Genomic DNA, 13,135 nt, shown 5'->3' on the forward strand with positions numbered 1-13,135 from the left:
TAATTCAACCTCATACCACATCATGACATGATAATGAATTACATAGCATAAATTAGGTAACGTCAATTATTTACTTAGTAGGGCGCAGGACAGGATTCAGCGCATGCGCTGTGTGTACAGACTGCACTGCATTTAGGACACCAGGTATTCAGTTCAACATGGGTTGACGCAGTGTGTGCAAAATGAGGGGAGGGAGCTCCGAACGTCTGGTCGTGCGACCTACTACGAGGCGCAGAGGCGAGACGCGTGCGAAACTTACTCGGTACATCACTGTTGTTCTAGCCGCTTTACTTGGTGGCGGTGCTTCAGCTCTTCTTTTCCTCGTTCCTCTGTATGCGGACCCCGCTCTGAGCGCTCTAGCTGCGGACTTCGACCCCGTACCCGCGGAATGCATAACAGAACGCCGAGACGACCGTTTAGGCCTAGATAACTGCACATGGGCTTCCTGCAGAGAAGGATGTACAAGTGACGCATACAAGTGCACACAACTACACGTGAAATATAAAGCGCACGGCGACGAATGGCGTCCAGCAGTGCTGTTCGTGAACATAAAGGGCTGCGGTTACCCTCCAGTCGTGGATTGCGAGAACTTCACCACCAGTTACGGGTACGTTGGAGCGAGATACAGTTGTTTTTGGTCGCGGGCTGACACGAGTGTGGTGATTCCTCGCTGGTCGAGGGGAGAACAGGTGGCAACAGTGACCAGGACTCTGGCTCTACCGCTGTTTCTGTCAGGCTGTGCTGGGATTGGGCTTTGTGCACTGCACTGCGAGTGCCGTCCTCGGCGCCGCCGTCGCCCGCCACGCCGCCCTCCGCGCCTGCCGCCACTATCTCCAGATGACGCATCGGTCTACCGGCTTGCCTAGATTTTTAGGTACAAACGAACCAGGCACAAGGATAGATACCTATATTTAATTTTTAGAGTGTAAATAAAATTTGTAAATATACATATTAATCTACTACTGTTGTTTTATTCATAGATTTATGACTATGGTGTATTATTTTATAGTAATTCATAATAGTACATTGTCATTGTGATATAAGAAGTGTGCTACCTTGGTCATTACACACGAGGCAATATTGTGCGCGCGAAATAAGAAAGTCGAAATTCAGTTATTGAAACCTTATACTAAAATGAATTCTGTTCATATGTGAATAAAACACATTTTAAGTTTAGGGTGGCCTGTTATTGGCCGGTGCGGTGGCCAGTTACTGGCGAATTACTCTATGTTTCTAATAATTATCTGGTGCTTTATTTCATGCATTGTGTGAAATAATTTATTTTAAATACAGTAAAATACCCTATTCTAGTTTTCAAGAAGTTATAGATTGAATGATGAAATAAAAAAAAGTATACGGAAGTATATATTTATTTAAAGGTTTATAGGTCGTTTTCATTATCAATTTAATGGTATAAAATATAGTTTCTCAGTACAATGCCACGCATAGTTACATCAGTCTTCAAACAACTTCTCACACGTTTTTACATCATTTTATAGAAATATATCACTGTAAGGAAAATCCTCGCATGTATTTTAATCGTGAAAATACCCAATTATTAAAGGCGTGTCCAGACGAGTAAATGTTTCGCCAATCTGATTTGTATTGTCCGATCGAATCAGGGCGTGCGGATGCAAACGCCAATTTGGCTCGCCGAATTCAACCGCCGATTATGACCGATATTACCGATAAACTGGAGTGCGGACGCAAGAATGCCATGCAATTTGTGACGCCAGTATTTTCGTTTTGTGGCCTTATTCAATTTAGAGGGCTGTAAACTGAAAATCGTTATTAAATTCCAAAAAAAGTAAGACAATGTAATGTGCCACTTTTTACTAGCGCGTCTTGTATTTATGTAAAAATAAGTAAATAAAACTACTTTTTTAAATCGTAGGAGTAAAATTACCAATAAATAAATTATCTTGGCGTGTTTATTTATAAAAAGGAATTTACTATTTTACAAACAAATTATTGCAGTGGCAACATTGTCTTACTTTTTTTTGGAATTTAATTACGATTTTCAGTTTATTATATGAAAGGATTTTCCTTACTTATTTTATATAATGTAAGGCTATACATTTCAACAATATGCAAGCATTTTTACTGTTATATTACAAATTGAAAGCTATTAAATTAAGGTTCTATAGATTGATTAAGGTTTAGTTCATTTCTAATTTAATTTTAAATATATCATTACGTCTATTGCTTTAGCATGATATATGTTGAACAATAAAATATACAAGTCCACTCTAACAAGATTTTCTTAAATATTTGATATGATTATAAATTATAATCAAAAGATAGTCGAAATTTGAAAGTGTGAACATGCTTTATTTCATATTATTGTAGGCAAAAGAATATGATTTAATCACATTAACTAGGAAGCACATGTGTTATATTTACTATAAAGAAGACTATTGCTAAGTATAACATTTGGCAGTATGATGCATAAGTAGGTATTTATCTTTATTTTCAAGTTACACTGGTGATGAACAAATATTAAAAGTAGTTATATTCTATGGTTTCTACAGAAAGATATGGTATGGTGATATACCACAGATGTATAAAAAAACATATAATTATACTTGGTCAAGCAAATCTTGTCAGTAGAAAAACGCACGAAATTCATATTTTCTATGGGACGATAACCCTTCGCGCCTACATTTTTTAAATTTGCCGCCTTTTTCTACTGACGAGATTTGCTTGACCTATATTTAATAAATCTGGGTAAGGAATTTAAGTAATTTTTACGAAAAATTGAAATGACATAAAAACGCGACGTAATAAAAAAACAGCCTTTAAATGGACAACAAAAACCAATAATGGCCATTATAATATTCTAACCCTCTGGCCATCCTTTGACATTTATACGAGATGCATCAAAATTAAATACTCAATGTTCGTTATAAATGGTAACCAAAGGGTTAATACACACACACTATCTAAAACAGTAGAAAACTTTGTCTAAAAATGTCGCAGGAATTGTTTTCTGCTATTTTAGAACAAACAATAACATTAACCAATATCAACCAACATATATGTAAAACTAGTCTTTTAAAAAAGTACGAAAATAACTTATAAAACCCGATTCAACATTTTTGTGGTACAGTTGCCTTCAATAATATGTGGAAGGACAGAAAAAGAGTCCAATACGTATGGGAACACATTTTTGGTTGGTAAAATAGTGATCTTCGTGTATTATTGAAAGTAACTGTATATTTCAGTAACATAGTCACGAAAACTAATCAATGAGATAGTGGAACGGAACTTTTGTTAAAAAAAACTTAAAACAATTTCGAGTATAAATTAACATTGAGCGTCAAATACATCCAAGGGCAAAGGAAACGCATTCTCATTGCTTTCGGTCATAATTGCATATCAAAGAAACGGGATTTATTAAATAAATAAATTAAAACAACACATTCTTTAATCACAACCTCACATCCAAAACAGCATTTTAAATTAATGAATCTAATAATGGCCTCTCCAAACGTCGCCGCTAATCGAATGCGATTTGCAAACAAACACATTGCGGTATTTCCTCGATCTATTGAATTCTTTACTATAGCCGGTCAAACAACTTTGTCAGTAGAAAAAGTCGCGAAGTTCAAATATTCTATGGGACGATAACCCTTTGGACCAAAATTTTTTAAATTTGCCTTTTTTTTCTACTAACGGACATGGCTTGACGGACTATACTTAGCCAGCAATTATCTTAAATCTTTTGTCGCAACGTAGAAGCTGTAGAAGCCTTAAGGTTGGTGAACTAAATGATAACAATAGACCAGGGCTATAACCGCGAACATCGAAGTTCGCAAATTGCGGGCATTTTTCTCTGTCACTCTAAGTACGTCTTCATTGTAGTAAAAGAGAAAGATCCCCGCAATTTGCGAATTTCGGTTTTCGCGGTAACCCCTCAGATTTCATCGTAATTTTTTTTTAGAGTTACCATTATTTCATTTTCATACAGTGATGGTAATATTTGTTATTATATTTAAATATCATTTGGTTCACCATTGCCGTTATACGTTAACTTACGTTTTGGATATATTAAATTAGAAATTACCTAGCATTCATATTAAGGTGATTGTTCAGTTATCCAGATGTTAACTGTCAATGCATAGAAGTACAAAAAATCACCGTAATATTTTATAAGAATATTACTAGTAAAAAAACTGGCTACTTTGGAATTTGTCAAATTTAACGACATACAAAGTAACATAAATAATCCTTTATCCTTCGTTTTTTGTCTAGTTTATTTTCTTGTTTACCAGAAAAAAAAGGTTGAAAGAATTACAAATTATATATTTTGGATAAATAGTTAAAAACAGGTTTAAAAAATCCATATTCTTTTCTTTTTTAAGGTTAACCGAAGGAATAAAGATAGGGTAACTACAAACTTGACCATATAACATTGTCTTGCGTCAAGAATTTTAGAAAAGTACGAAAATTTTAATTTTAAATACTTATATGGCCAATAAATATTATTTACCCTATATCACATTTCGTTTCTGTCTACATATACCTACAGTCATTGAGCCTACAGAAAATCTGACAACAATTTTTAGTACAGTCGGTGGCAGTGAAAATTGACCACTCAAGTGTAGAAATTTCTACGCAGGAAGGTATACGGTGGCAAAAAAATAAGAGCATTCTCGTTGCCAGGGAGGTTTTGGGATTATACTAAGCAACTTATAATATGGGACCAACACCGAAAAAAAAATTTGGGTGTATCATACATTTTGGCTGGTCCATTTTCTATGAGAGGGAAACATTTTTTCGCGATTTTGGGGTTGGTCCCGTAGTAAAAGTTGCTCAGTATAATCCCAAAACCTCCCTGGCAACGGGATTGCACTTATTTTATGGCCACTGTGTATATCCAATTCTTTTGCTGATTGTTCATTTTGGATAGAACAGAACAAGTCTTTGTTTTTATATTTTGTTTAGATTTGGATGTTTTTGTAGTGGTCGCAGACCAAAAATTAACCTAACAAGATGAGACAAAAAAATCACATTTAATAACTTTTTGCCTATTCAGTTGTCCAATTTCCTTTGGCTCGCTATTGTCTAGCTGCATGAATCCATGCTTCGTTCGTATACAATACACCACCGAGTGAGTAAGAGAAGGAATAAGAATGACATTCCAATAAAGAAATGCATATTTGTGTCTCAAATTCGCGTTCATTATAAAAATTTTGACTCGTATTTTTGAAGACTTCGCCTTTGCTCGGACTTTTAAAGTCATACTCGCTCTAAACCTCCAATTTACTGACCTCATTTTGATTATTAATAAGATATAAAAATTATGTTTTAAAATATATAGAGAAGTGACTGAGTTTACATTTTTGAAAAAGTGGTGCAAATATTTAAATAACTGAGCGCGTTATACAAACTCCTTATTCCTTCTAAGTATAAATTTACTAAAGCATATAATATTGGTGCTAGCTTATACAAAATTCAGCTTGATATAGGAATTAGACTAATAAATTGCATATGCTTTTACAAATGCTTATGTATGCATATCAAATGCACGAATTAAGCATATGCAATCGTTTAAATGTCCACATTTGTAAATTTTTGGCAGTATCAAGTTATCAACAATATTTTTTGACGAAATAGGATATATGCTTCAAACTAATAAATGAGATTCGAGTGCTACGAAACACGAAAGTAGGTAATTTAAAAAAAATATTTTTATGCTACATCGAAAAATCATTAAAAAAAAACTTGATATAGACGGTCAAGCAAATCTTGTCAGTAGAAAAAGGCGCGAAATTCAAATTTTCTATGAGATGATATCCCTTCGCGCCTACATTTTTCAAATTTGTCGCCTTTTCTACTGACTAGATCTGCTTGACCAAGTATAGTAAGTATTTTTTGGATTATAATATGTGTAGGTACTGATTTTATGCCGGAACATAACATATTTTATACTATTATAAACAGCAAAAACATTGATCCAGGACCAAAATACTACAGGTATTTTTGTTTTCAAACCATAGTCTGAGGGGTGAATATATACATATAGGTCATACTGACTAGCATTTACTATGGGGCCAACCTCGAAATCCCATATAAAATCTGTTATATTCCATAGAAAACGTTGACATATGATTCGCCGAAACGTAGGATTAGGAGTACAACAGATTTTTTGGCGTTTTGGGGTTGGCCCCATATTAGTTGTTCAGACATGACCTACATATTCACTCAGAGTATGGCCAGACGTAACAAAAACAATCTGTATAAAAAAGGAATAAACAAATAAATGTAAAACTCTAAATCACTGGTGTATTAAATAGTTCCAATCTCATTTATCACTTTTCAGCTGTACAAAAAATACAAATGAAATTCACAAACATGGATCGACTAGAAATAAATCATTGAACGACCTGCGACATCTGAGTCAAACGGTACCTTTTCCTATCCAACTCCACCGTGCTGTCTAAACCTCGTTTCACAGCCCTATTGGCGGCTCCGCCTTCTAAGCTAGCTTCGATTAACCTACGCGACTTAAAATACCTGTAATCATTAGGGTTGTCGACTCTTAGAGTCATATCAACCGCTGTTGGTAGGTAGTAATTCTCTATATTGGTGACGCTAGTATTGTTTAAATCTAGAACGGAATACATACTTGATTGTACCGGTTTTTGACGGTAGGAGGTGTCAACGTTGACGTAGCTGCGAGTTGAAGTGCTGCAGGTAGATGAGGCCGGACTGACTTGGAGAGGTGATGTGGATGGTGTTTGATTCGGTGAGGTCTTCGCGCTGCTGTAGCCTTGGTCGATTTCCGCATCCGCTGGCGTTTCTCGTGACTTCAGAATTTGCATCATCCTGTGAACGAGTTAAACAATTTTAAACTGTATCTCAGTAGATGTTAAGGTAGTTTTCGATTGTGATGATCAGTGGTTTCGCTTCGTTGTTATAACCATTAGAAGGGTATCGCCAATTGGGATATCGACTGTGAAGGATATCAACCGTTCGGGATCGACCTTCTTTAGAGTCTTTTCGGCCTTTGTTTCATCATGAAAATAATAGTTAAAAAGTACCACTGTATTAGACAAATTTTGGTGCAAAATTGTAATTCTTTAATCACTACACCTTATAAAACAAAGTCCCCCGCCGCGTCTGTCTGTTTGTGTCTATATATGTTCGCGATAAACTCGAAAACTGCTGAATGGATTTTCAAACGGATTTCACCTATGAATAGAGCGATTCTTGACGGTTTAGGTGTATAATTTGTTAAGGTCTTGTGTACCCCGTGCGAAGCCAGGGCGGGTCGCTAGTGGATTCACAAATTCAAACAATTCAGCAATTTTTTTGGCTAATAAGCTTCCAGTAAGTATGCAATATGCATGTTTTCTGAGAGGTGTGTTGCAAACTATAGGTGTAAAAATAGGAGTTCCTAGGATAGCGGTGCCGTCATATAGCGGCCGTCTCGATACTAAATAATACGGCTAAATATGGATGTCGTAATATTTGTATGGAGACGGCCGCTATATGACGGCACCGCTATCCTAGGAAACTAGAGCATAAGGAAATACTCGTATATATAACAATGTACATAATTATTTTTTTAGCGTAAGAATAATTTATACTGTAATTTATCATTATGAAAATAAATAAACTAAACTAAACTATTCTTCCGCACTTTCCGATCATATTGGACTCTCTGTTAGTCTGAAAAGTAGTTAAACTTTGTTTTTTTTATTTTTTATTTATTTTATTTATTAAACTTTACACATAAATTAACAGTATGACACCAAAGCACTTATGTGGTATATTACATTATAATATTAAAATTCTAAAAATATTTATACAACAACAAATAAACTTATAACAATGAGATCCGGGACGCATTTTTACATTATATTATTTTCTATGCACCTTATCAGATTCCTGTAAAATACACCAGCACTATCAGCAAATATATCTACATCATCTGACTCCAGTATGATGCGATTAAGAGCAGTTCGGGCCCGAGCGGTGGGAGCGTGGGCGCCGCGCTGCGTGCGCGCGCCGTGGCCCGCGAACAGGCGCCGCCGCCGCCGCGCCGGCACCGATGTGGCTTTTCATCACAGAGGAGTCCTTAAAGCACGTGGAGCATAAGGACCCTTTAGGCATTATACGCCACATATTTTTAAAGTAGCTAAACTCACCGGTGCAATAGACGGGCGACAGGCGCGATACGCGACGCTTGTCGCGCCGTGGCGGTGGCGAGCCAGGCCGGCCACGCCGTCAGCCCCAGCTCGGCGCGGGCGCACGCGACGCAAGCGCATCCCACTTCTACGGCTTCCACTACTTTCAGGCGGACATCTGTGAAAAGGGATTCACTTTAACCCTTTACCAGGCCAAGGGATATATATTTCCCACATACGGCACTTCAAAGATGTGTTCTATTCTCGATGAGAAAGACTGACTTTCGATTGCCATTTTCGTCAACTGTCAGCCTGGTAAAGGGTTAACAGAACATTGGAGATTATTATTAATTACCGTAAAATCTCCAAACTTCGCCTGGGTTTTGACACTTTTGTGTGTATGCATAAACTCTTTATTGTACAAAACACAAATTTATGGCACATGATAGGCAGTATAAAGGCGAACTTATCACATTAAGGGATTTCTTCCAGTTAACCTTGGAGTAGATGAGAATTGATGAAGAACGGTAGACAAATATTTTTGACAATTTCTCTCAGATACACGCGTAGGTAAGATCAAAAAACTAATTAATCTAGGCCTATCGTGTAAGGTAACTTAAGGTCAAAATTTCGCTGTAGAATGGTTACAATTGGACTCCAAAGGTAGTAGGCGAAGTGTGGGCAAAATGCCCTGTCTTCGCCTACATACTGCCGGAGCATACTCAAGCATAATATGATTATGATAGGATGCAAGCAACCAATAATTATGTTCTTGGGCTAGCTTGCTATTCATACCAAGAAAATGTAATAACAAAACCCACAACCCACAACATTACTTGGAGAGGAGCCCTATCGAATATCAGATGTCGAGTGGTCACGTCCCTATCAGTAACCACATAATGCGTCAGCAATGCAGCGATGGTTACGGTTGTGGGTGCTAGTAACCACTATCTAAGCTGTTTATACTTAAACAACCCAATCATCTTGCTAGTGCTAGTATACCAATTTGTGCTAAAATGGTAGACCGGTTAGACAATTATGGCACTTGAACTGTTTAGAACATTGGATATAAAAACATGGTTTAGTTGCTTACCTGACAAAGTCAAATCCAAATACGCTTCCAACTGCTTCGCACCATCTCTCTTGAACCGTCGTACGAATTTCGGATGCCTGGTCTTCAGGTCCCCATCGGTAACCACATATTGCGCCAACAGTGCAGCGAAGGTCACTGGTGTGGGTGCCAGTAACCGCCACCTTGCGTGCTGGCCCACCATCCATTCTAGCTGGCGGAATGTCTTGCCGCAGAGTTGGACGTTGCTGATCTTCGAGAGGGTCTTGAGGGTTGGTGCTCTGCTGAATTTCTCTTCACTTTTTGCTGAGAAAATTTATTAAATTTCATGATTAAAGCAAGATTAATAAAGGAATATTACTTTGTACAAGTGTCTTGCCTTAATAGCTTATTTACTTAAGGATGACGCGACGCGGCATGTTTTATACTTACTTATAATTTATAATAATGATTTTATAACATAATTGTGTTTGAAGAAAAAACTGTCATTAACATTTTATCACTGGCAGTCAAAATGTGGAAATATAGCGAGTTTATTTTAATGTGCACTGTTTTTTATTATGACGTTGAAACCACAAAACGCTATCACGACTTATCTGTGACACATTTAGTATAGAGTCTAGACTAGAGATTTGATGTAAGTATATTGATAATTATAGTGATGTTGTATTCATATGTTTCGATGCGCCACTAATCGTAGGTACCTACAGTGAGCAGCAATAGTTGCTAAGCGGGCCAGGTGTTCAAAACGATCTTGACGCGACTTTATTGTTAAGAGAATAAGAGCGCGTCAAGGTAATTTTGAACACCTCGCCCGCTTAGCAACTTCTGCTGCTGACTGTATAACCCGATTCCCACCCCTATTTTAAGTCAACTAACTTTGCACCTTCTTCTGCAAGTTATCTCCGTTTGCCTTGAAATTAACGAACCTCAAAAAACAGAAAAAAATAAATTATAAAAGAAACTTACCAGCAAGACTTAAGCAGGCCAAAGCGACATGTGTCAAACGGTCAGCCCGGAGTCTATGTGCATCCATGAATAGATCTAAAAGTGCAGCGGCAGAGTGAAGAGTGGCGATGCTCAGGCCGAGCTTCTTGCTGATGTCGCGTAGTTGCTGGATTAGGGCGCCACGGAATTCTAGCTGTAAGGAAAAATATATCATAGTGACTTCACCCCTGAAAGCATTAAACCGCAAACCACGTACGTTAATTGGTCTATTTATCACCGTCTCTATCGCCTGTATATGGAATGCGCGGCTGACAGATGCATTATGGTGACGAATGCATAATATGGATAAGACTTTTATTAAATTTCGAGTAATATTTATGTATGAAAAAATATTGTTGTTTTTTATATATCAATAAATTCCAAATAACGGTAAAGTTATGAATATGCACCTCTTAAGTCTGTAGAAGTAACTTCTTACATTTACTTGTGTGAACAATAAGAACAGGTATTAGATATAGATATTTTGATTAAGAATTGATACCATAATGTTAAGTGATCAAGTAATTGAATCATAATTGCATCATGTACTTTTTGTAACATAATAATTCATAATTATAGTTAAATAAAAATCAATGTTACTCAATATTAACTATGAGCAATTAAAAATGGCATAATTTATTTTTTCCACAAGTTTAATTGGGTATCTCCGAGATGTGTGGGTAGAATAATGTGAGTGTAGATTATGAAACTGAAAACAATCATTAAATTATCAAAACAACCATGTCCATTAAATTTAAATATTAATTTTATAATATTTTAGCTAAAAAGTTGACACTATTATTTTGGTTTGTTACATATTACCCAAGAAAGCCACATACAACATATTTAATGTCCATCCATTTACTAATAAACTTACACAATAGAATAGGGATGATGACACATGTTGAATTATAATTCTAGTAGAATAGATAGCAAATGAGCAACTTATCACAATAATGTGGATATTAAATTAATATATGGAATTAATATAAAAATATAGGACCTGAAAGTTTCAAAATTTAAGTTTTATTTTAGCTTCCAAAAAGGAAATAAGTAAGGATACCATTCGATTCCTTACATTTTATACAAAAAAATATTGTATAGCAACTATATGCATAAACGCAATATTTCATCGACAAAAACGCAATTTTCATGTTTTGTCCATACTTCAAGATGGAATATCAGAGACCGTGACGTCACATTCTCTTATCGTTTTGTTAGGAGCGTTTCGTAAGTGAAGTACGACTGTCGGACTTTGACTATCATTTCTGACTTTTGTATTGCTTTAATGCAATGGGTCCCATATCGTCGGGGATAGTGCAATACCGCGTAACTAACAAATGCAGTAAGGTCCAATTTCTTTGTTACATTGTTTGAATTTAGAACTCTATTTGACTTTGTTAGTTACGCGGTATTGCACTATCCCCGACGATATCGACTTTTGATCATAAAAACAAACCTGATCGATTTATACCATAAATGAAAATTAGTCATCTAGCCTATTGAGGAAGGCCTTTGCCCAGCAGTGGGACATAAAAGGCTAACAAATAATAATACAGTGAAATCTAGATAATCCAACACTATGTATACCCAGTAATCCGGCACTAAAATTGGGATACAAATAATCATTCTATGTACTATGTGCACTTACATTTTCGCCCTTCAATCTCTCAAAGCCATTTATGGCTAAGTTCCAGATAAGAGTAGAATTTAGTATGAATTTAGAAATAATGAAACCAAGCCAATTCATATTTAAAATATAATTCATTCATTATATTATATTATTGCTCAAAAAGCTTATGCAATATTGAATGCAAATGTTGTCATTCCACCATCACTATGCAACATTAATCATAATTGTTTGAGTTACTTTCATTGCTCATTTTCTATTTTCACATAAATTTCATTACAATAGATACTGTGTAAGAAAAACAATATCAAAGTACATATATATGTAAAAACCCAACTTCATGTCTTCCATATTGTTTGTTTTCAAACAACGTAGGTACTTTCTTAGAACCAACATGATGCAATAAAACACATAACAATGAAAAATATATCTTACCTGTGGGGACTGCAGATGTATCACAGGTTTCTCGGCCTCCTGCTCCAAAAGATGCTTCCAAATGTCCTCCCTGTACTCGCAGTGATACTCGTCATCGGGATCTCGGATACACTAAAATATATACCATGGTTGTTCAATATTGTGTAACAAAAGAAAATATAACATTTATAAAAACATGTTTTCTATTGAAATGTTATCTTAGACAAATTTACTAATGACTCTCTTTCAAATTTTAATCAGAATTTGAGTATAAAACCTAGTTATATTCGTTTAAATGTGAGCATATTACTTACGATTGCATCCAGTTTTGCCTCCGCTTCCGAAACGCTCTTTGTCCCACTTTCGTGAGGAACCTGGCTTCTTACGTTGGACAGGTTTAATTTAGACATATTCAAGGATTCCATCTTTTAATAACTTAGCTGTGAGGGTGAATTTGTGAATAAAAAGGGCGATTACTTTTTACACGTCGACTGAACGGTGACAGTCACCACGTGGAAACAAGTGTCAAATAAAATCCTTGAAAAATGCCACTATCACACTAATACTGCAAACGCCTACTTTTCTTTCCACGAACATAACTCTTTATAGTTCAATTAGAGCACACTCGTTGAACAAAAACACAAGCAATGCAGCGTTATTAGTGATTTTCCGTCACATGATGCGGTATCCTCGTTTCACGACATGACTGACACGGAGCGAAATGTAAATTGACACTGACACGAAAAAGAAAAGAAAGAAATGAAGGCCGCCTTTTTCATAGACAAAAGTCTACATGCCATTAAGCAGATACCACACTACACAAAAACAATGATCTGTCATAGTCGAAATCAAATATGTTTTGTAATATTATTTAAATTCAATATATTGTTTGATCACGTA

At 36.0% G+C, this 13,135-nt stretch overlaps 2 protein-coding genes across 2 annotated transcripts; one reads left to right on the forward strand and one right to left on the reverse strand.

Moving 5' to 3' along the window:
- Window positions 1-83: 83 nt before the first annotated feature.
- On the forward strand, window positions 84-960 carry LOC134669469 (protein tipE). The gene has a single exon (XM_063527054.1). It carries the CDS (start codon window positions 183-185, stop codon window positions 864-866), a length of 684 nt encoding a protein of 227 aa, XP_063383124.1. The 5' UTR covers window positions 84-182; the 3' UTR covers window positions 867-960.
- A 394-nt stretch (window positions 961-1,354) lies between these two features.
- LOC134669368 (cyclin-J-like) lies at window positions 1,355-12,981 on the reverse strand. Its single transcript, XM_063526887.1, has 6 exons — window positions 12,550-12,981; window positions 12,257-12,367; window positions 10,174-10,345; window positions 9,229-9,510; window positions 8,157-8,313; window positions 1,355-6,831 (listed from the first exon to the last, which is right to left on the reverse strand). The coding sequence occupies exons 1-6, from the start codon at window positions 12,658-12,660 to the stop codon at window positions 6,378-6,380; spliced, it is 1,287 nt and encodes a 428-aa protein (XP_063382957.1). The 5' UTR covers window positions 12,661-12,981; the 3' UTR covers window positions 1,355-6,377.
- Between the last annotated feature and the right edge of the window lie 154 nt (window positions 12,982-13,135).

Source organism: Cydia fagiglandana, chromosome 1 (assembly GCF_963556715.1).
Source record: "Cydia fagiglandana chromosome 1, ilCydFagi1.1, whole genome shotgun sequence".
NCBI classification, from domain to species: Eukaryota; Metazoa; Arthropoda; class Insecta; order Lepidoptera; family Tortricidae; genus Cydia; species Cydia fagiglandana.

Bases quoted from the DNA above. Each gene is read 5' to 3' on its own strand.
- LOC134669469 (XM_063527054.1), top strand. From the start codon at position 183: ATGAGGGGAGGGAGCTCCGAACGTCTGGTCGTGCGACCTACTACGAGG.
- LOC134669368 (XM_063526887.1), bottom strand. From the start codon at position 12,660: ATGGAATCCTTGAATATGTCTAAATTAAACCTGTCCAACGTAAGAAGC. The intron at 10,346-12,256 runs GTAAGATATATT...TTTTCCTTACAG, and splicing joins TACATCTGCAGTCCCCACAG to CTAGAATTCCGTGGCGCCCT. The intron at 9,511-10,173 runs GTAAGTTTCTTT...AAATTTTCTCAG, and splicing joins GGCCTGCTTAAGTCTTGCTG to CAAAAAGTGAAGAGAAATTC.